Source organism: Heterodontus francisci, chromosome 47, assembly GCF_036365525.1.
Source record: "Heterodontus francisci isolate sHetFra1 chromosome 47, sHetFra1.hap1, whole genome shotgun sequence".
In the NCBI taxonomy this organism is placed as follows: domain Eukaryota; kingdom Metazoa; phylum Chordata; class Chondrichthyes; order Heterodontiformes; family Heterodontidae; genus Heterodontus; species Heterodontus francisci.
The window spans coordinates 9,344,504-9,367,181 of NC_090417.1; the positions used below are offsets into that span (position 1 = coordinate 9,344,504).

General features: G+C 42.6%; 1 protein-coding gene and 1 long non-coding RNA gene across 3 annotated transcripts in view; one reads left to right on the forward strand and one right to left on the reverse strand.

Annotated features, from left to right (window-relative positions):
- On the reverse strand, positions 1–17,932 carry LOC137357101 (sodium-dependent phosphate transporter 1-like). The gene is made up of 11 exons (XM_068023132.1): positions 17,686–17,932; positions 14,496–15,067; positions 14,100–14,240; positions 10,961–11,046; positions 7,280–7,376; positions 6,303–6,422; positions 4,679–4,975; positions 3,407–3,971; positions 1,959–2,144; positions 1,035–1,119; positions 1–736 (listed from the first exon to the last, which is right to left on the reverse strand). The coding sequence occupies exons 2-11, from the start codon at positions 14,782–14,784 to the stop codon at positions 581–583; spliced, it is 2,022 nt and encodes a 673-aa protein (XP_067879233.1). The 5' UTR covers positions 14,785–15,067; positions 17,686–17,932; the 3' UTR covers positions 1–580.
- Positions 17,379–22,678, forward strand: part of LOC137357102 (uncharacterized) — a 25,215-nt gene continuing 19,915 nt past the window's right edge. For both annotated transcript variants that reach the window (XR_010971136.1, XR_010971135.1), the window contains exons 1-2: positions 17,379–18,073; positions 18,908–19,032. This is a non-coding gene — a long non-coding RNA (uncharacterized lncRNA). The remainder of the gene's footprint in view (positions 18,074–18,907; positions 19,033–22,678) is intronic.

Below are 22,678 nucleotides of genomic sequence, written 5' to 3' on the forward strand. Positions count from 1 at the left end.
GGTAGTGCAAGGCGTGCTAGTCTTTAATGAACATGTAACTTCACTTAATTACAAATGATTCTCAGTTTTAAATGGAAGACTTGGTAAAAACAACTGCATATTTTGCATCTTGCACTTGATTACCCCACTCTTTGGTACATTTACATTGCCTCAAGTGGACACCCAAGCAGCTCAAAACAGAATCCTGTGCTTTATGGATACTGGTTTAAAATGTTACATGTGAAACAAATTCCTCCAGCTCTTAGTTCACAGTATTAAATAGCAAACCGCCTTGGTTAAATAAAAACATGCAGTAATAAACTCACTATACAGCAAAAAAGTTGACAATCGTTCTCAAATTGACAGTAATTTAGCAAAGTCCAAGACCAAAAATAAAGTAAAATTGAACAAGTTAATTTCTACAGCAAACAGCCAGGTTAAGCTCTGCATTAAACACATACTGATGTTGAAGACTCAAGTAATAATTTTTGGACTGCCGTTGTACTTTGACAAAGAAATCATACTGTTCTACTCAAGCACAGGGTCATAACCACAACACTGCTCTGAATATATGTGGTGCTTAGGCGGTTGTTCAGCACATTCACAGAATAGCATATTTGAATAAAGCCATAATGGCAGCACTAATGAGACCAGAGATTGGGACTGTAACAAACCACGCCATGAAGATGTTTCTGAAGAGGCGCCAGTCAACAGCTTTTCTTGCACGCATCCAGCCAACAGCAACAACAGAGCCAACCTGCAAAAGGAAGGAATAGTTAATTAACATGCAATTTGACAGAATTCCTCCTTAAGTAGCATTTAATGCATCACAGTAGCTCAGGTTTCATGTGCCTGCACAGCATATACTGGTGAATATGGTGCCTAAAGTCCAGACAGTGAAGACACAGGGCGTAAATGTAAGCTACAAATCTCAACTCAACTTCAGGATAGTCCTAGGCAAGGTTGCTGTATTTAAGTCCAGGAACATTTTCTTTAACAACTGGACAGATTGAGAGGCTACAAAACATTGTGCAGCTGCAAACATTAGCACTCACCTTGCAATGTGTTGTACTGACAGGAAGACCAGCATTGGAAGCAATCACTACAGTAAGAGCAGAGGCCAATTCAATACTGAATCCACTGTAAAAGTAAATCATTTGTTATGGTATCAAGCTACATAATTGCTCTCTATTAGAATTTAATTTCCTATTGGTTTATCAAACTTTTGCTAACTATGCAAACATATCAAATGCTTGGAATACTGGATGAATCTTACAATGGTCATCCAAGTGTTGCCTAGTGCAGTCAATTCCTGGTTAGTTAATTTGGTGCAAGTTCACAGCAGAAAAGCTTGTGCTAACAAGCACTTTGTTTGATTTATTACTGCAGCTATCAAAAGCAACGATTGCAAATGTTAAACCACATTTCCCTGATGCAATGGAACTGTTCAGTAACCTGCTTCAGAACAGCAGTTTTAGAGTTATGGGGTCCACAGCATTAAAGAGCCAGGCCCATTAGGGCTGGCTATTGTGAAAAATGAAGTCACTCTGGTGTCGTTAGGGCTGCGTTTTTCATGCTATATTTCGAGGCCTTTTGAAGTAGCACAGAAACAACTTAACTTGATCCACTCGTGCTGAGTCTCAAACTTGTGTTTCTGAAAAGGCAAAGGGTCAACTTGCTCGACTTCAAGCAGTTTGAAAACTAATCTGATCTTAAACTTCTAAGTCAAGTTTTTACAACATATTGATTCATGGTAAACTATGTACAGAAATTCAGTATTTTAATTTATTACCTTTTTAATTCCTTAATCTGGAGATTGCAGAGTTACAAAACTAAAAACCATTTAACAAAGCATGACAAATGCTATGTCAGCAAACATATTGGAGTCCAACCATAGTGGACACAAATATGGATCATATCAACTCAAGTTCACTGAATATATTCAAAAATGGTACTAACTAAAAAGACTAACTGCTTACCTTGAGGGAGTAATTGGTGTCAGATCCTTGCCCATCGTCTGAATAACTCTCCGCCCCCATACCCACAGACCAAGACATATGCCCACACCTCCATACAACAGAAGCCAGATTGGTGTTTCCATTTTTGAGCCAACATCTCCCGTGTAGAAAACCACCCAGAGAGCAACCAAAGGACCAATTGCATTGCTGAAGAACAAAAAAGGTATCAAGTATATTGCACCGTGTGAAATAAAGACAAACTGATAACCCACACATAATGAAATTCACCAATCTGTCAATGTCACACTTGTCTTCATTGAGACAAGAGTAAAAGGCCAGCCAATATTAGTTCCAGTTAATATGATATTGAAAACTATGAATCCAATTCTCTTTCAAATTTGCTTTCTGCAAACTTGTGGTATAACACACCATGTCCTTACATCGCCAGGTTTCCAACTTTGCTTACATTGCAGAGACCTGTGCTACAGAGCCTTTGCTTCTGCATTTCCGATTCACCAACTAGAGAACAAACTATCACTGTTTACTTAGAGGTTCAAACCAAAAAATTGTACAGTTCCCTTTTAACCTTGTTGATGCAACAAGCCTTGGTGTTGAACCTTGCTCTAAACTACAAAACTTTATACCAGAGATGCCCATGAAACTTATTTGCATCCTGTTGATGCCTCTTAATATTGTTCCTACAACAGGTGCGTATTGAGGACAAGCAGTACCTCACCTACAAGTAAAGGCTGGCCACCTGACCCGACTACGTTTGGAGTTTGGGTTGGGTCGAAATTCCGAGTCCAGTATTTGGGCTTGGGTCGGGTTGGACACTGCTTCCAGGAAGTCACGGGATCAGGCTTACCCATGAATCCCCAAAACTCAAACTGCAGTAATAGCCTGCTGCCATAACAGAAAGGATATCTGGGTCAGGTCATGCAAGAAAAATAAATTGAAGGGCTCAGGCTGGCTGTGGTCAGGTCGGGCTTTAATTTTATACCCGAACCAGGTTTTACCTACAACCTAATTCTGTCACCTGATGCATGTCCAATTTGAATAGTTCCACCATGTATAGCAGTTCCTTCAGCTTCCAACACAGGCAAGCCCTATGCCTCTTAGCTGCTTGTAGATTTTCCTTAAAAGCTACCTCATTGATCAAACTTCAAGGCATCTGCCTTCATATCTCAGGTGGCAGATTATCAAGTTTTGCTTTATAACACTCCTGTGAAGCCCCTTGGGAACTTCTATTACATTAACAGCCAAGTATAATCGGAAATTCACCTGGCCAAACCAACTTGCACAAGTTGGTCACTTGCTTGCTTTTACATTATAAATGTTTGGCTTCTAAGAAACGTGCAACCCGTTGCTAATTTAGGAGCTGGTTACCACGTTTAGAAACCATTTGAAAAAGGACAAAAAAAAAAACCCAGTTAATGTCTTGTCAGAAATCAAATGCAAAAAATACTCACCTAACATCATTGCCACCATGAGCAAAGGAACCAAAGCAGGCAGTCAGAATTTGCAAGAACTGAAACAGTATTGCAACTTCAGGCTTTTCCTGCTCTCTCCATTCCTCCACAGACCCATCACTGCACTTACGATCTCCCAATTCAATTTCAAGCTTCACACCTTCATCCTCATCACTTCTGTTAGAGTCAGCCATAGCATTACAATAGCTACTGTAACTGTCATGTCTGATACGTTTCTTCGATTCCAAACCAGATGCTGTCAGTTTTTCCATCTCCTCTGCCTTTGCTTCCCCTTCTTTGGGCTTCAAGGAATCAAGAGGCATGCCGCAGATTGCCATGGTGTAACAAGTGTAACTGTTGTTGCGACGCAGTGGCCTGCTGCCTGGTTCATTTGATTCCCCAGCACAGTCGATCATTTTGGCCAAGTGCAACTTATGAAGCAACTCTTTGTACAATCCTGAATCCTTGTGTACAGTGTGATAGTGACCACTGTAGCCATTGGTAGTTGTTTGGTTACTAATAACCTGGTTGAACTGCACATCATTGCTTCCAAATTGCATGGTCCCTACAACAGACATGAATAGAATACAATTAACAAGGCATCAAGCACAGCTGCCTCCAGATTAGTAAACATTTTTCTTAGTGCATCAGATATGCCCACATTAAACTGCTATGAATTCAGCATTTAAAACCAAGAGTGTCTCTGGCAAACAATGCTTTAATGTATTGCAAGCCAGTTCATGGATAGGATTCTACTGCCTTAAGCAGAAAGATGGATAGTAGCTAAGCTATTCAGTAATCAGCTAAATGCTTAAATTTACCATTTGATATACTGAAAAGCAAGCAATATACCCAAGTTCAACATGGAATCAGAAGTCTGATAAAAGTTTACAGCTTTTCAAACAAAAACTGACACCTCCATTTAAATACTTAAAATTTGAGCTAAGTGCTTAACTCAAAGAACATAAGCAACCTTGTTTCTTGATAAAATATTAATTCCAAAGATTACTTAAACAAAGATATAAAGCCTTTTCTAAAAGGAAAAGAAACTTCTTTTTCCAACTTCCATCCCCTAAGAGATGGTGCTAGCTTCATATCACTCAGTCTGTCAAACAAATGAGAAACCAACTTTGTCTGCAGCTGCTCCTAAAAATCAATACATTACACAAAAATATTTTGCCCCCGGCAGAAACAATCCAATTTGACATGCACTTAGGTGTACCAGCAGGCTTTCTTCAAAGATTACATTTGCAACACTGACGAATATCTTACCATTCATCACATGGTCTATATTGGTTTCCTTTAACTCTCCACTGGTGACACGATCTTTCCTTACATCCTCTGCCGAGTCACCAATAAAAGCAATTCTTCCACTTGCCTTCTCCAAATTCTGCTTGGCATGTGCAACAGCAGTAACTTCATCAGTCAGAGGAGTCTTAGTTTCAGATGCTGCATCAGTCAACAGAACCTTCAAATGAGACTCTTCCATCTCATCCTTAAGTACTGAACAGTAATCATCACTTTTCTTATCCAGTACAGTGCTGTGTTGATTACGGGCTTTGACCGCTCCTGTTAAAAGCGAATACCAAAAAGATCAAGTCATCTTCTGCCTTAAATAGAGAAACATAGGCTTTTGAGTTCAAGAAGCAATCTCCCCAATTCAGATGTCATGAAAACAATTTCTGAAACACTTAAATTGAACAAACTGGAAAATGCATCATAAAACCAGTTCATGACTTCACTCAAAGCACAATTTCTCCCACTACTTCAGTATACAAGACTAGGGACAGTATACAGCCCATTAAAATGGTGATTAGAAGCATACAACATTCTGCATCTTGTTGCAAAGGCAGAACACTGCAGATGCTGGAAATCAAACTAAACAGAACACGGTCAATACTCAGGTCAGGCAGCATCTGTGGACAGCAAGATTGTTAATTTTTCAGGTCAGTAAACTTACAGCAGACTTAAATGAAAGGTCAGACCTCAAACAGGAACTCTTGTTATCTCCACAGATGCTGCCTGACCTGATGTAATTACAGCATGTTCTGGTTTTGATTCTCCATCAGCTTGCAGGCTAGTTTGTTGCAATATATTCAGATATAATTTTAACTCTCCACTAAAACAGTTAGCATGCCACTGTCGATTTGAAATCAGACTGGTCAAATTGTACAGTACGAAGTACTACAATTTGGCTTCACACAAAGCTACATTCCATCATTTCCAGCAATAAGCTATCTGTACATAAAGCTACTTCAGTCAGAACGTCCATACAACTGCCAACTATCGCAGTAATTGGAGGCAGTGCCTGCTCTTGGATTCAATTTACTGTCAATTAAGATTCATCATGCTTGTTTCAACTAAATTCCATGATTTGTTATAATTAATTACTGGTTCGTAAACCACAACAGTTAAAGGTACATAAACAAATTGCTAAACAAGGTACATAGTATTCATCTGTCTCCAAAAGAATAAAGCAACAATTTAAGAGTCAAGTGAGCAGTAGTACATATCAACTACAGCAGCTTCCAAACATGAGCACATGATTGGAACTAAGCATGGGCAGATCCTTGAAGAAAATCGAAGGCCAACTCCACGAACATTTCCCAGCTTTTTGGAGCAGGAGAAGGTGTGAGGAGATGGGGAAAAAAAAAAACTACATTCAAGTCCAGTGCTAACGTTGCCTGTAAAATGTATGAAAAATAAACAGTAATTTTACAAAGCGATTTGATATAAAGCTTAAATTTTAATAGCAGTTACATAACGTGGACAAACTATTTCAATAAAAATCTGAGGGAGTAACAAATTACTCAACAAATCCTCATTAGCCTAGACCTCCAGTGCCCCTGCCGACTCACCTGAAAACTCACCGTGGAGGTCTCTAAATTTCACTTACTTTCGATTTTTTTCTTCAATCTGGGACAGACGACGAACCAGATGAAAAGTGCACAGATCACACCACTCCCCAAAGTAATCAGCGCCGTACCCCAATGTGGAAATCGGTCAAACCCTAACACTACGAAGACAAAAGATTCACTTTAGAAATCAAAAGTTCGAAGGTGGCCTCTGTTGTGCCACCATTGCTAACCCTCCCAAAGCAAACCATGGGAAAAAACCAACTTGCATGGGCACCAATTGAAATCTCGGACAAAAAAAAAAATGTAAAACCTAAAATTAACATGTGAAACTCCAGATACCAAAAAAAAAAAAATCTTAACGTGGCTTTGACAAAAACAGCTTAACAAAAAGTCAACAACTCCTCCTGCATCACTGGAATTTGCTATCCATGAAGTGTCCCAACAGAACTACAAGGAGAGAGGACACTTCTCTCACCATGATCAAAATTCACTCCTTAACCATATCCTTAAATGCAAAGATACTAAATGGAAAGTTAAACTTGCTGTCCACACACCAGCAGCATAAAAATGGATTTTCAAGAGGAACACCTTGATATTCATAACCTCATCTATTGCTCAGACCCAGATTGAAGGAGTTACTCTCGTGTTCAATGGAACTTTATAATACTGCCTGATTCACCAGTTGGCACACTCCACCACACACACTCCTCAATCAGGTTCAGTGCGACGAGTAAAACTAACATTTGAAAAGTGAAACCAAATCTGCCAACAAAAAAGCGACAACCTAAAAGTTGCATCATCAGGATTATTGACTTCAGAAGGAAATAGTTACTATTACACTTGATTAAACTCCATTAATGAATAAGCACAGAAGTGATGTAATCTGTCAAAAATCTACATTGCAAACTGCCATAAGATCCATGAACCTTGATTTGAATGAAAAGTGCATTTTGTACTGATACCTACTCAACATATTAGAAAAAGAACTGCAGCATTTCAGTTGCTTAGAACTTACAAGGTGCTCCTGTGTATATGATAGAGAAAAGATTGATCGCAATTGTACAGGCATAGAAGACAGGCAGGGCTCGGAGTCCATTTGGCACAGGGTCAGCCTGCAACACAATGATCTTAAGTTAAGTTTCAAAAACGAAGACATTACTTACAAATACAAACCAATCTAAAGCCGAGCCAAGATGACCATCTGTGCAACTAATAAATGCTAATAGTCAAACATTGGTGTCTTCACACAAGGAAGACAAATTAAACATGCAGGTTACAAAGCAAGCCATATGGGTTTTATTCCAAGGGGACTGGAGTCAAGAACAATCAAGTCTTGCTAGAATAATTCTAACGGGCTTTGGTAAGACCACACCTGGAGTTTTATGCACAGTTTTGAGCTCCACATTTAACAAAACAAACTTGCCTTGCAGGCAGTACTGCAAAGATTGATGGATGCCAATGATGAATCTAATAACAGGAGAAGTGCAAGAGGCCAAAATTACAGAAAAGTAGATATCTTGAAGTGTCATAGCACTAAGAGTATAGAGAAAATAAGAGTGGAGTCACACCCTGCTTTACCAAGGTAACCACAGAAACCTTGCTTAAAAATAAGATTGGCTGCTGGCTGTTATCAGGAAGCAATTTAATTTTGCGCCTAGCAACGAAGTATTTTGTTGCAAAGCAGACAATGTCTGGCCAAATACATAAAATGACATGCATCGAGTGACCAATATCAAGGATAAACAGTTGCACTGAAACAGTTAATTAAATACAATATCACTGATAAGCAAATAAAGGTTTCCACAAGTGTGGCAGCTTTTCAGGGGAGATGATGGCATAGAGCAAATGTCACTGACCTAGTAATTCAAAGGCACAGGCGAATATGATGGGGACAGAGGTTGAAATCCCACCATGGCAACAACTGGAATTTAATTGCAATTAAAATTAATTTTAAAAATCTGGAATTGAAAGCTAGTGTCAGTAATGGTGCCATGAAATGACTAATTGTTGCAAAAACCCATCTGGTTCACTAATGTCCTTTAGGGAAAGAGATCTGCAGTTCTTATCTGGTTTGGCCTGCATGCGACTCCAGACCCACAGCAATGTGCTTGATTCTGAAATGGCCTAGCAAGCACACATCCCATGAAAGAACATGAAATTCACCCAAAGTCCCCCTTCTCAAGCAAGCCTGGACTCCAAATGTTGGGAGGCCCATCACTGTTAAGTTAATTAATATCCCGAAACAAATTAGGAGACATGGCAGCCATTATGACAAGTATCTTTAATCGATTATTCCTTTCCTAGGCTGGAGGTTTCTACCCTACAGTAACAACTATCTTCCACCCAAAGAAAGCCAGATTTTAAGAATGGATTGTGATGTTTATTGTTCAGGACCACAGTGTACTAGGATTTGAGAGAAATAGATGAAGAAACTGCATTCCAAAGGCATGAACCATGATCTAAGAATACAAACAGAACAACTTGAAATTGATGAACTGACCTCGCAATGTGAAAAAGACTATTTCTGAAGGTTGAAATCCATGTATTACTCCAAAAAATATACAATTTGAGCAATCTCTTAATTCAACACAAAGTAACAGTTTACTATGGTTATTAAGTCATGTTATTCCACAAATCCATTTAAGCATTTTGTAGCAGGTTGCACGGCAACATATTTTACTAGTCCATGGCATTATTCGAAAGCTGCCTCCCATCACTTAATATTTTACACATACATGAAGTCAAATCTAATGTATTTTAGAAGGAAATAAAAATTTTGCCCAGAAGGAAATAAGGAATTACCAGCTTTATTACTGTTGCCAGTTGCTTCTCTACAAAACCTACTTACCAGCAACCATCTCCAACACTTATTTGTTTTAATATGCCACAGGATGTGCCCATTGCTGGCTAGGCCAGCATTTATTGCCCAACCCCAATTGCCCTTCAGAAGATGGTGTTGAGCTGCCTCCTTGAACAGCTGCAGTTCCTGGGATGTGGACACACCCACAGTGCTATTCAGAAGGGAGTACCAGGACTTTGACCCAGCAACAGTTAACGAACATCCATATAGTTGCAAGTCAAGAAGTGTGCCTTGCAGGTTGTTTTCCCATGGGTCTGCTGCTGTTACACTGCTAGGAAGCAAAGGTTGAGGGTTTGGACAATGCTGTTGAAGGAACCCAAGTAAGTTGCTGCAGCACATAGATGGTACACACTGCTGCTGCACATTAGTGATGGAGGGAGTAAAGGTTGAAATAAGGACCTCTTGAATTTACCATTGTTAAGTGTTAAGAACGCTGGCCTTCGTAACATGGTTTAAAAATTGTGATTTTAACAAGTTTAAGATGAGTCTTGGTCAGATGATCTCACATCCACTCTGCTTAAGGACAAGACAGATCAAAAAGTACTGGAAAAGAGACAACAGGGTTAACACCTTAAGAACAATGAGCTTTGCCCTCAGACTTTCAGGTCATCAATGAAGTGATTCTGAAGATGCACATGTTCCAAGCACATGTTAACACGTGGCAACAAAGGAAGGCACAAGGCTCTGAAACCAGACTGCTGGACTTTGGATTTGGAGTCCAGAAAAATTATACTATTTTCTGAAGGCAGACAAGAACCAGCAGATGCAGCCTCAAAACAGAGAGGGGACACTTGCTCTTGGAAGTCTGATACAGCAAAAATCTGCTAAGACATGAACCTGGTTTGAAAATTGAAACTGGAGGGATAGACAACCAGCAGATTCATCATGAATCCATGGAAATCTAGGTCAGAAATGCTCAAAGTGATCGAAGATGACACTGATTTTTGAAAATCTTGGCAAACAGAAGCCATTGCTATTGGGAGGACTGCAATGAAAAATTAATGCAACACGTTATCAATATTTTATTAAATGAAAACAAGTTTGTAATCTGGGCTATCAGTTGCTTATAGTAGCATGTCGTTTAAGAGGACTTCTTTTTATTTCCTCTAAAAGCTCTTAAATCAGAAGTTTTGTTGTGCAATTCTTGAAATTGGTCTGGAGGGCTCATACCTAATTTTCACCTCAGCAGTGTCATTCAAGTCCAAACACATGGAACAACCTGGACGAGTGTGTTGTTATATTAAGTGGAGGGTTGAGAGGACACATGGGGAGGTGGTGGCCTCAGCAGAACTCAACCTGTCTCCACCCAACACACACAACACTCTTCTCTTCCCCCACCACCACCGCCACCCCCACCCCCCCACTGTCAATCAATTGCCAGTGGATGCGAAGCAGTAGCAAGCAAAGTGCTTGTCCATCTTCCAGCAGAGTTTTGAGGTCATCTATGGCATGTCCGTATCACACCAATTGCAATAAAGGGGGCCCAATTTAGACTGCTATTTGTACTTCAGGTCTTGGCAGCTCAGTTTCACATAGTCCAACAACTAAGAGGAGCCTGAAGCTGCATTTAAGCAGCATGCTAACAAAGTCTATAATAGTATCTGATGTTTCTATATGCCAAAGCATACAATGCTACGGGCCAAATGCTGGAAAATGGGATTAGAATTGAGGTGCATGATGGATGGCACAGACACGATGGGCCAAAGGGCCTGTTTCTATGTGTGCTGTATAACTATGACAAATTTTTTTTTTTAGCACCAACTTCAATAAGCCATCTTAGTCTGAACCAGATCATATCATTTAGTAACATTAACCCAAATGGTCTGATTCCCCTACCTTGTGTAAAATGAAGAAACGCACAAAGTAAAAGACAGCTGCTGACATGACCCCAGACAGCAGTGGTGAGATGAACCAAGAAGCCACTGTAAAAATGGAAAAATGAAAAGTTAGAGTGCAGAGTTTCAGGATCATGGTGTACTGTGAACTCAGTTGCTGTGGTCATCACAAACACGAATAACTAGAAATATACAGTGTCCACATTTCAATCCACTCATCAGGGATTTTGAAATGGTCCATAATTGATGTGCCGTGGACCTGTGGAGATAATAACTGATTGTGTAAATAACCCAAGTCTGACCTGTGGAGGGAAGACCCCTCAGAGCAGTGCTGTTGTCTTTTCTTTTCCTGCAGAAGCAAAGTCGAACCAGGAACACAAGACAGGACATACCCTAGGGCTGTGATAATCTGATTGGAGCAGGACAGACGGATGAAGGGCGCATCAAGATATCTTTCACTTGCGTGTATGGGAGGAGCCAGGCGCACTAACACAGGGGGGAAAGACACAGGGCACAGACAGGATAGTTACATACTTCCATGAGGGTAGGTGGCTGGATTGGTTCGGGTCAAATTCAAACAAGTATTCAAGAACACTGGGTACACATTCATTGAAGCATCAGTGCCCCACCCAAAATTATATATCACAACGAGCAAGTTACAGGTGACAGAGGGAAGGCAGGGGACCTAGAAAGTCAGGGAAGTATCCCTGTGGGATGGTGATGGTGGTCACTCAAGACAGACAAGGCAAAGTGTAAGGAATTCAGGGACTGGAAAAGATTGTGGAATGACACAGATGGATTACAGGGACAAAGGGGTGTGTGAAATTATGTTGCAGCAAGTGGTGGAAGGAAGATCAAAGGGTTTATGTGGCTAAGTGGGGAACTCTGATTGGCACTGATCTGAAGGGGTGTTGGGGAAGAAGCACACATGAAGTGCTGTATCCATATCACCGAAGTGAGTTTGACTGACCAGTATGTGGCTTTGAGTCTGAATGTACACAGACTATGAACTGTACTATGGAGGTGATGGCTCAGGAACATGTCCCTCCCCAGGTTGCATAGGAGTGTAACGGTGTTTACTATGGAGAAGGATGATGTCGGTGTAGAGATCAGGGAGGGGGATTGTGATATACTTGAAAATATTAGCATTGAATGGAAGGAAATATTAGCTATCTTAGTAGGCTTAAAAGTGGATAAATCCTCAGGCTCAGACAAGATGGATCCCAGGCTGTTATATGAGGCAAGGGAGGAGATAGCAGAGGCTTGGACAAATTGTCAAATCCTCTCTGGCCACAGGAGAGGTACCAGAGGACTGGCAGACAGCGAATGTGGTACCATTATTCAAGTGTCATGGGATAAACCAGGTAATTACAGGCTGTTGAGTCAAACATCAGTGGTTGGGATGTTACTGGAAAAAATTCTGAGGGACAGGATTAATCTCCACTTGGAGAGGCAGGGATTTACCAGGGATCGGCAGCATAGCTTTGTCAGGGGGAGATCATGTCTAACTAACTTGATTGAATTTTTCGAGGAGTTAACTAGATATGTCAATGAGGGTAAAGCAGTAGATGTAGTATACATAATTTCAGTAATGCTTTTGATAAGGTCCTGCATGGGAGATTGGTCAAAAAGTTAAGAGCCCATGTGATCCAGGGCAACTTGGCAAATTGGAAACAAAATTGGTTTCTTGGCAGGAAGCAGAGGGTAATGTTAGAGGGCTGTTTTTGCAATTGGAAGCCTGTGACCAGTGACGTACCACAGGGATCAGTGCTGGGACCCTTGTGGTTTGTAGTGTACATTAATGATTTAGATATGAAAATTGGAAAAATCATGAAGTTCACAGATGACACGAAAATTGGTGGTTATAAATAATGAGCAGGAAATCCTTAGATTACAGGACCATATAGATGCGCTGGTAAAATGGGCAGAGCAGTGGTAAATTGAATTTAATCCTGTAAAGTGTGAGGTAATGCATTTCGGGAGGACGAACGAGGCAAAGGAATACATGATGATAGGACCATAGTAAGTACAGAAAGTCAGAGGGATGTTGGTGTACTTGTCCATAGATCATTGAAGGCAGCAGCACAGGTAGTGAAGCTGGTTCGGAAGGCAGATGGATACTTGCTTTTGTTAGCTGGGGCATCGAATATAAGAGCAGGGAGGTTATGATGGAGCTGTATGAAACAATAGTTAGGCCACAGCTGGAGCACTGTGTACAGTTCTGGTCACCACACTATAGGAAGGATGTGATTGCACTGGAGAGGGTGCAGATGAGATTCACCAGGTTGCTGCCTGGGCTGGAGCATTTCAGCTACGAAGAGACTGAAATGGCTAGTGTTGCTTTCCTTGGAGCAGAGAAGGCTGGGGGGGGAAAAATGATTGAGGTGTACAAGATTATGAAGGGCATTGATAGGAGGAAACTTGTCCCCTTTGCGGAGGGGTCAAGAACCAGGGGACATAGATTTAGCCTATGGGACAGGAGGTTTAGGAGAGATTTGAGGAAAAATGTTTTCACCCAGTGGGTGGTTGGAATCTGGAACACACTTCTTGAAGAGGTGGAGGAGGCAGGAACCCTCACAACATTTCAAGTATTTAAATGACCACTCGAAACGCCATGGCATACAGGGCTATGTGTCAAGTGCAGGAAAATGGGATCAGAATAGTGGCTGCTGTATGGCCAGACACGATGGGCTGAAGGGCCTGTTTCCGTGCAGTTTTATTCTGACCGTATGACTTTGGGCTTAAAGGCTTGTGCCTACAAATTCTCCAACAACATCTTTTTTCAACCATTTCAGTGTAAAGGATATTCATATTTCATGAGATTGCAATTACATAGACTCTGTAGTACAGCAACAACTCAGGGGGCCAGCCATCATGTGCTATTTTAAATGGACAATAGGGAGTACTGTTGCCTAACCCCTAACTCTGAGTTTACCAGCACAGTGCATTTCTACAGACATGGTATTGTTTTCTTTAGACAGCAAACACTGATTGTTGAATAATCCAGGCCACTAACTTGCTCAGAATGGTTACAGGGCTGATTATACAACTTAGCTTTCCCCATTAAAAACAGAAAATAAGTGACATTGCACATTTGAAATGCACTCAAAGCCATATATCAACCAAAGTTGCAAACTCACCAATCTTGAGCAGCTCCAACCACTTGACACCCTGGGCACCTGTAGCCACCAAACAGAAACCAATGGTAGCACCAACAATGCAGTGAGTACCAGATATAGGGAGCTTCAAAAATGAAGCCAGTAACTGCCAGACAGCAGAACCTGTAAAAAGGAAAATACTGCTCTTGATGTCATGATCCCACAAACGCCAGAAATACAGTTGGAATCACTTCATTTCCAAAATTAACTTGAACAGCCATCATCTGGAATATTTAGAGTTATTAAACAGTACTCTTAACAGCCAAGGTGGTTTTAGAAAAAACACAATCTTGATCAAAGCTGAGGCACAAGCATCGCCTTTTCTGTTGGACAAAACAGGAAAGCAAGGGAAAAGCAAGTTCACCAAGTGTTGCTTACCAAACATGGAACTGACTGAGCCAGCCATAAGCACTTGTTGAGTCGAGTTGAACATCTCCACTTCAATTATTCCTTTACGGATGGTCTCACTGACTCTGGCACCCAACAATACAGAGCCCACTGTCTCAAAGATGGTTGCTAAGATGCAGGCTTTCCTGAGTGTCAAAACTCCTGAACCAACTGCCGTCCCAAATGAATTGGCAACATCATTGGCCCCCACGGAGAAAGCCAGAACAAACGCAATGATGAAACCAACTACAACCATCCATATGTATTCATCCATCGCCATGGTCACTCGGGCTTGTAATGCTTTCGAGGTACTTTGTTGTAAAAAAATACTTTAGACTTAAATGTACAAAATAAGGTAATAAAATATATGGATATGTAATAAATAACTGGATTAAATAGAATATGAAGATTAATATGCACTACACTCAAGTATTGTGCAGCAGTAACTGCTATCCACTGTGTTTAATAGTCTGTCTTGCACAGTTTTTACAACAGTCAACAATTAGAAGGCTTGAAGCGAAATCCATTGTAGACACACCAACAGATTTGGGATGTTCTTCATCCTGTGGAAAAGCAAAGGGGACGCATTATCAATGTGGAAGAATATTTGACAATCAAACTTTAGTACAGAGACTAAAAGCACAACATGTCAATAAATCCCTTAACTCATCATATCCTTCTTTACAAAATCACAATTTCAGATTCTGGACTCAAGCAGAAGCGAAGGCTCCACCTCAAAGTCTAGTAGACGAACATTTCATCCCTACAACAGCGGAGTCAGTTAAGAGAATTCAAAACAAGATAAAATTAGGCATCACAAATCCAGATTGGTTAACACTTCAAAAATTTGCTCTTTTTTTTTTGAAGTCGAGGCAGCAAAATGAAGTTATATTATAAATCTTAAAAGACTTGAATTACATTTATAAAAGGGGACCACAGCTTGACGAGCAGAAAAGAGGCAGCTCAAGTTACCTAACTCTATAGTCATTATTAGAAATAAAATGCAAAGTTTAAAAACAAACAGTTTCCAAATGAGTTGCCCACGAACACTTCTGGGCAATCTTACCATAGTCACAAGCCACAAAGACCAAAAGCTTCCACATTTGATGGGAGGAAGAAAAAAAAAGTAAATAGCTGGATTTTCTGATCACAGCCACACCAGCAGAAAATACTCGCTTTTCGATGTCAGGTGGCACTGGCCTTGGCAATGAACCTCCACAATCCAACAGCCCATTTAAATAAGCCTATCAGGAAATATAGCGGGTGCTGCCAACATCCATGGAACCACACTGTAGCAACAAACAGCAGAAAACACATAGCATCCTAAACAGAAGCAAACCACTTGATAATCTGCGACCAAGGCTGGTGTCTCGAGATACTGCTAATGTTGTTACTGGAACCAGAGGCGAAATCACACTCACGTGTCCCTCACAATTCACAAGCAGATCTCAAAATTTTGCACTTACTATCTGCTGCTCAAACTATTCACCCAGATTTATAGCCTTCAAAGAGCTACATTAGTTGCCAAACCCACACCAACTAAACTATTGTTTTTACCTAAAATAACATTGCATGGCCTTCAGCCTGTTTACATCCTCCAAACTTGAAGTACTTGATTATGACATATTAGCAGCACCATCTCTTCTCATGAGGGCCATGCCCTCAAGAATCTGGGACAACTTGATAATTCCCTGCTGAACTTGTCCAGTTTTAAAAATAACTTTTCGCCCAAGCTCTGGGTCGTGTCTCTATCATCTGGCATTCATTTCTCACCAATCCTCAGAAATGCCTCGATGTGTTTTTCTATTTGAAAGCATGAGGGTGTGAAGGAGAAACTTTAGCCAACTACTGACAACAAACCAATTCAGAAAGTTCATTTAATGATCTTCAATGGGGTTAAAATAATTACTACAAAAGGTCCTCGAAATTCAACAGAATATAACATTTATTTAACTCATTAGTAACAGAGAAAAGGTCCCAAAATCTTCGATGGATTTGTTTGAAATTTTTTAAGCCAATGCAGAGTCACCAAAAGCTTGGTTAGGAGGAACTTAAAAAGAGAGTGTTCAGGCAATTGGCTGAGAACACTCATTTTTCTTCTCTTCAAGAGCATTACTTTAAAATACAGTGTGTGCCCGTCCCTGTCAGAAATGAAACTTTAAAGCTAATCGTGAGAAACGATTGTTTAACATATCATTCTCAAGTTAATATGGTAATTTTAACTCATGTAAGTCGGCGAATTGAAAAAAGTTAAGACGACTGCAATTTTCTGCTTTAGCTGAAAGCTGATATGGTTTAAACTAAGTTATGCCTGTTAATCGTGTCGGCAGACACTGCGACTCGATGTTAACAAAATTTAGAAGTTACAATGTAGTGGAAATAGCAGTGGTTAATATAAGAATATGATTTGTAAAGCGCTAAACACACGGTTGATTCCCTCTTAAAATTTAAAGCGCCATCCTTTTGGCGCCTCTTTGTAACGTTCAGAAAGGGTAAACAGGAAATATAACGGCGCCAACAACAAAACGCCCATTTCAGTTCAAACCGGACGCGCAGTTCACTCAGCACCGTCCCCTCCATCGCCCATCTCTCCTCCCCAAGCCAGACAAAAAGCAGCCCCTCACTGACTAACATTTCACCACCGCCAAATTCATAGGGACCCACTCCCTCCAGTGGAAATCAAACCCTCCATATAACAATCCCCCTCTCTTCATCACCAGTAACTACCCCTTGTCTAGTGAGTAGACACCCCTCCCCAAGTCAAAAAACTCCCCCTCCCTCATTTCAGTCAATAGGCTGAACCCTCCTGCCTCCCCCTTCCAACGTCTCTCACTCCGCGCACACTCAGTCCAGGCCACTCCCGAGCTCCTACGCGCGTTGACTATCTGGCTGCTCGGTCGCGAGGCGGCAGCGGTGTCTTCGCGAGCTCCCCCTTGCGCCGGCGCCAGCTCTCGAGCCAGCCGGCCGGCCAGGCCAGGCGACGGAATGAATGGAAGCCGGATCGTTCCGGAACACGCCGGAGTCGCCACCACCGCATGCGGCAGAAGTCAAGCGAAGAAAAGCTGGGTGCCCCCACCCCCTCCCTCCCACCAATCCAAAAGCCTCAGGGCCAACAGAGGGGGAAAATGAAGCGGGCCTCAAACAGCGGAGAAAACCAAATCCAACGGAAAACCCGACTCACCAATTAACGATGCGACTCGAAGCAGCGCGAGGGCAAACTTGGAGCGGGACGAAGGCGCGGAGAAAGCCCGCCACACTCTCCGGTCAGTCCTCCGATTCACTCCTCAGCTGCAGCGCTCAACACAAACCCTCACAACGGATACCAGTGTCGGAATCTCTGGGCTTTTCTCACTGCTGCGTTCACCATCACACTCTGTCCAGAAGTCACTCTCCTGACCGCTAGCTGTCCGCCATCTATCGCTAAACCCCGCCTCGCCGGCTTTTATAGACGTTGTGACGCTGCGGAACCCGGGGACGCACTGACTCCGCCTTCAGCACGCAGGCAAAACCAGCACCAGAGTGCCGGACGTTTACTGGAGAGGGCAGTGGAGAAAGCATTGCTGGAGAGGGTAAGAGAGGGAACATGACTGGAGAGGACAATTGGAGCAATACTGGAGATGGCAGCAGAGGCAGCACGACCACAGAGGACATCAGAGGGAGAATGCTGCCCTCTCCAGGGATGATCCCCTTGCAACCCACTTTAGTCATGTTCCCTCTGCCTCCCCTCTCGATTAATGATCGCTTTGCTGCCCTCTCCGGTTATGCTCCTTCTGCTGCCTGCACAGGAGTAGTGCTGGGAGGACTGCAGTGGAAGCTTGCAGTTTGTTACAGCACTGAGGAGGCAGTTGGAGCCTGCAGTGTTGGAGCAGGCAATGTAGAAGCAACACTGAGGAGGCAGTAGGAATCTGCAATGTCAGAACAGCGTTGGGATGCAATGGGAGCAGCACTGGGAATACAGCAGTGGAAGCATGCAGTGTAGCGCATCCCAAATTTTAATTGCTCCACCATTGCTGCTGTGCCTTCTGCCGCCATTGTGGAATTCTCTCCTTAAACCTCTCTGTTTCTCGACTTCTTATTCCTCCTTTAAAACATTCCTTAAAATATACCTCTGACCAAGCTTTAGGTCATCTGTCTTAATATCTTCTTATCCAGCTCGGTGTTAAATTTGATAGTGCTTCTGTGATTATATGTGAAAGGCGCGACATAAATACATGTGTAGGAACAGTGCTGGGAAGACAATGGGAGTTTGCAAAGTGGGACAGTGCTGTGGAGACAATAGCGCAGGCAGAGGGAGCGTGTAGTTCAGGAGGAGTGCTGGAGGCTAGCAAGGGCTACAGACAGCCAGTGTATCAAAATACATTTTGTTTGGTGATGATGTATCTTATTATTTCTGCTCTGTTCAGTTTCAGCAACTCAGTGGAGAGTACCACTGGCTGAGCTACCTGGTTATACAGTTGCCATTGTGAAGTCGTGGAGAATGATTATTCAACACAAGTGTTTTGGCAGCTTCCTTCTGGGTTTTTGCCAGGTAATTTGTTTCTCTAAAAACAGATACTGTTATAAATATGCAACAGATCAATCGGTAATTATAAAGCAAAAAGATACGTATTGATGTTACGGGCATCTCACCAAAAGTATTACTGATCTGTTGGTTTACAATTTCAATCTTTACAGATGCAGGATGGTTTATTTGCATTTTCAACATATGCACTTTTGCTATTTCTTCTTTTGTTGCTGATTTTTGTTTTCATCTCAGGATATGGATGATGCTGGAAAGCCAACATGAAGTTCCCATCTGAGGCTGACCTGACAACTGAATAGTTTGAGAGTCCACCACATAGTTTTTGTGAGACTGGAGTCATGCGCAGGTCAGACCATGTAGTGCTAATGGCGGCAGGTTCCTGTCTTTGACCTTTTACAAGAATAGAAAAGCAGTATATTATTTGAATGGAGAGAGACTGCAGAACTCTACAGTACGGAGAGATCTGGGTGTCCTGGGACATGAATCACAAAATGTAGGTATGCAGGTGCAGCATGTGATTAGGAAGGCAAATGTAATGTTGGCGTTTATTGCAAGGCGAATTGAGAATAAAAGTAGACAAGTGATGCCACAGCTGTACAGGGCCTTAGTTAGACTTCATGTGGAGTACTGGGCACAGTTTTAGTCTCCTTACTTAAAAAAAGGATATAATTGCATTCAAAACAGTTTAGAAAACGTTCATTCAACTGATTCCTGGCATGAAGGGGTTATGAGGAAAGACAGTGCAGGATGAGCCTATACGCCTTGGAGTTTGGAAGAATGAGAGGTAATCTTATTGAAGCATAAAAGATCCTGAGGGGATTTATTTGGCTGGATGCTGAGATGATGTTTCCCCTTGTGGAGAAGTCTAGAATGAGGAACATAGTTTAAAAATTAGGGGTCTCCCACATAAGACTGAGATGAGGAGAAATATTTTTGCTCGGAGGGTTGTTAGTCTGTGGAATTCTCTTCCCCAGAGAGCAGTGGAGGCTGGGTCATTGAATATATTCAAGGCTGAGTTATATCGATTTTTGATCGACAAGGGAATTGAGGGTTATGGGGGGCAGACAGGAAAGTGCAGTTGAGGCCACAATCAGGTCATCAATGATCTTATCAAGTTGGGGAGCAGGTTCGAGGGGCCAAATTCCTACTCCTGCTCCAATTTCTTACTTTCTCGTGTTCTTGACTTCGACTGAGTGCCCTAATAATGAATCCTGTCTACATCCTGTTTTTGCAATCCATGTTTCGATGCTAATTTTTTCTTTTTGGGCCTCCTTATCTCGAGAGACAATGGATACGCGCCTGGAGGTGGTCAGTGGTTTGTGAAGCAGCGCCTGGAGTGGCTATAAAGGCCAATTCTGGAGTGACAGGCTCTTCCACAGGTGCTGCAGAGAAATTTGTTTGTTGGGGCTGTTGCACAGTTGGCTCTCCCCTTGCGCCTCTGTCTTTTTTCCTGCCAACTACTAAGTCTCTTCGACTCGCCACAATTTAGCCCTGTCTTTATGGCTGCCTGCCAGCTCTGGCGAATGCTGGCAACTGACTCCCACGACTTGTGATCAATGTCACACGATTTCATGTCGCGTTTGCAGACGTCTTTATAACGGAGACATGGACGGCCGGTAGGTCTGATACCAGTGGCGAGCTCGCTGTACAATGTGTCTTTGGGGATCCTGCCATCTTCCATGCGGCTCACATGGCCGAGCCATCTCAAGCGCCGCTGACTCAGTAGTGTGTATAAGCTGGGGATGTTGGCCGCTTCAAGGACTTCTGTGTTGGAGATATAGTCCTGCCACCTGATGCCAAGTATTCTCCGAAGGCAGCGAAGATGGAATGAATTGAGACGTCGCTCTTGGCTGGCATACGTTGTCCAGGCCTCGCTGCCGTAGAGCAAGGTACTGAGGACACAGGCCTGATACACTCGGACTTTTGTGTTCCGTGTCAGTGCGCCATTTTCCCACACTCTCTTGGCCAGTCTGAACATAGCAGTGGAAGCCTTACCCATGCGCTTGTTGATTTCTGCATCTAGAGACAGGTTACTGGTGATAGTTGAGCCTAGGTAGGTGAACTCTTGAACCACTTCCAGAGCGTGGTCGCCAATATTGATGGATGGAGCATTTCTGACATCCTGCCCCATGATGTTCGTTTTCTTGAGGCTGATGGTTAGGCCAAATTCATTGCAGGCAGACGCAAACCTGTCGATGAGACTCTGCAGGCATTCTTCAGTGTGAGATGTTAAAGCAGCATCGTCAGCAAAGAGGAGTTCTCTGATGAGGACTTTCCGTACTTTGGACTTCGCTCTTAGACGGGCAAGGTTGAACAACCTGCCCCCTGATCTTGTGTGGAGGAAAATTCCTTCTTCAGAGGATTTGAACGCATGTGAAAGCAGCAGGGAGAAGAAAATCCCAAAAAGTGTGGGTGCGAGAACACAGCCCTGTTTCACACCACTCAGGATAGGAAAGGGCTCTGATGAGGAGCCACCATGTTGAATTGTGCCTTTCATATTGTCATGGAATGAGGTGATGATACTTAGTAGCTTTGGTGGACATCCGATCTTTTCTAGTAGTCTGAAGAGACCACGTCTGCTGACGAGGTCAAAGGCTTTGGTGAGATCAATGAAAGCAATGTAGAGGGGCATCTGTTGTTCGCGGCATTTCTCCTGTATCTGACGAAGGGAGAACAGCATGTCAATAGTCGATCTCTCTTCACGAAAGCCACACTGTGCCTCAGGGTAGACGCGCTCGGCCAGCTTCTGGAGCCTGTTCAGAGCGACTCGAGCAAAGACTTTCCCCACTATGCTGAGCAGGGAGATTCCACGGTAGTTGTTGCAGTCACCGCGGTCACCTTTGTTTTTATAGAGGGTGATGATGTTGGCATCGCGCATGTCTTGGGGTACTGCTCCCTCGTCCCAGCACAGGCATAGCAGTTCATGTAGTGCTGAGAGTATAGCAGGCTTGGCACTCTTGATTATTTCAGGGGTAATGCTGTCCTTCCCAGGGGCTTTTCCGCTGGCTAGGGAATCAATGGCATCACTGAGTTCCGATTTGGTTGGCTGTATGTCCAGCTCATCCATGACTGGTAGAGGCTGGGCTGCATTGAGGGCAGTCTCAGTGACAGCATTCTCCCTGGAGTACAGTTCTAGGTAGTGCTCAACCCAGCGGTCCATCTGTTTGCGTTGGTCAGTGATTATGTCCCCCGATTTAGATTTGAGGGGGGTGATCTTCTTGATGGTTGGCCCAAGAGCTCTCTTCATGCCATCATACATTCCTCTGATGTTTCCGGTGTCTGAGGCCAGCTGAATATGACTGCATAGGTGTTGCCAGTAGTCGTTTGCGCAACGCCTAGCTGTTCTTTGTGCAGTACTTCTGGCTGCTTTAAGTGCTGCGGATGTTAAATCGCTGGGGGCTTTCTTGTAGTTCAAAAGTGCAATGCGCTTAGCGGCTATGACAGGTTCCAGCTCTTCATTATGAGATTGAAACCAGTCTGCATTTCTCTTCGCACTTTTGCCGTAGGTGGTCAAAGCTGACTCATAGATGGCGTCTCTGATGTGGGCCCACTTGGTCTCAGCATCCCCTGTGGGAGTGTTTTGAAGGGCTGTTACAAGTGAATTTAGAAATTTTTGTAACAGCTGTGGGTGAGAAATTCTGTCACAATTAAT

What these genes read in the sequence shown, in the direction of transcription:
- LOC137357101 (XM_068023132.1), bottom strand. Translation starts at nt 14,784, where the DNA reads ATGGCGATGGATGAATACATATGGATGGTTGTAGTTGGTTTCATCATT. An exon ending in TATAGACCATGTGATGAATG is followed by an intron (nt 3,972 to 4,678) that starts GTAAGATATTCG and finishes TGTCTGTTGTAG; the next exon opens with GGACCATGCAATTTGGAAGC. An exon ending in CATGGTGGCAATGATGTTAG is followed by an intron (nt 2,145 to 3,406) that starts GTGAGTATTTTT and finishes TTTGTTCTTCAG; the next exon opens with CAATGCAATTGGTCCTTTGG.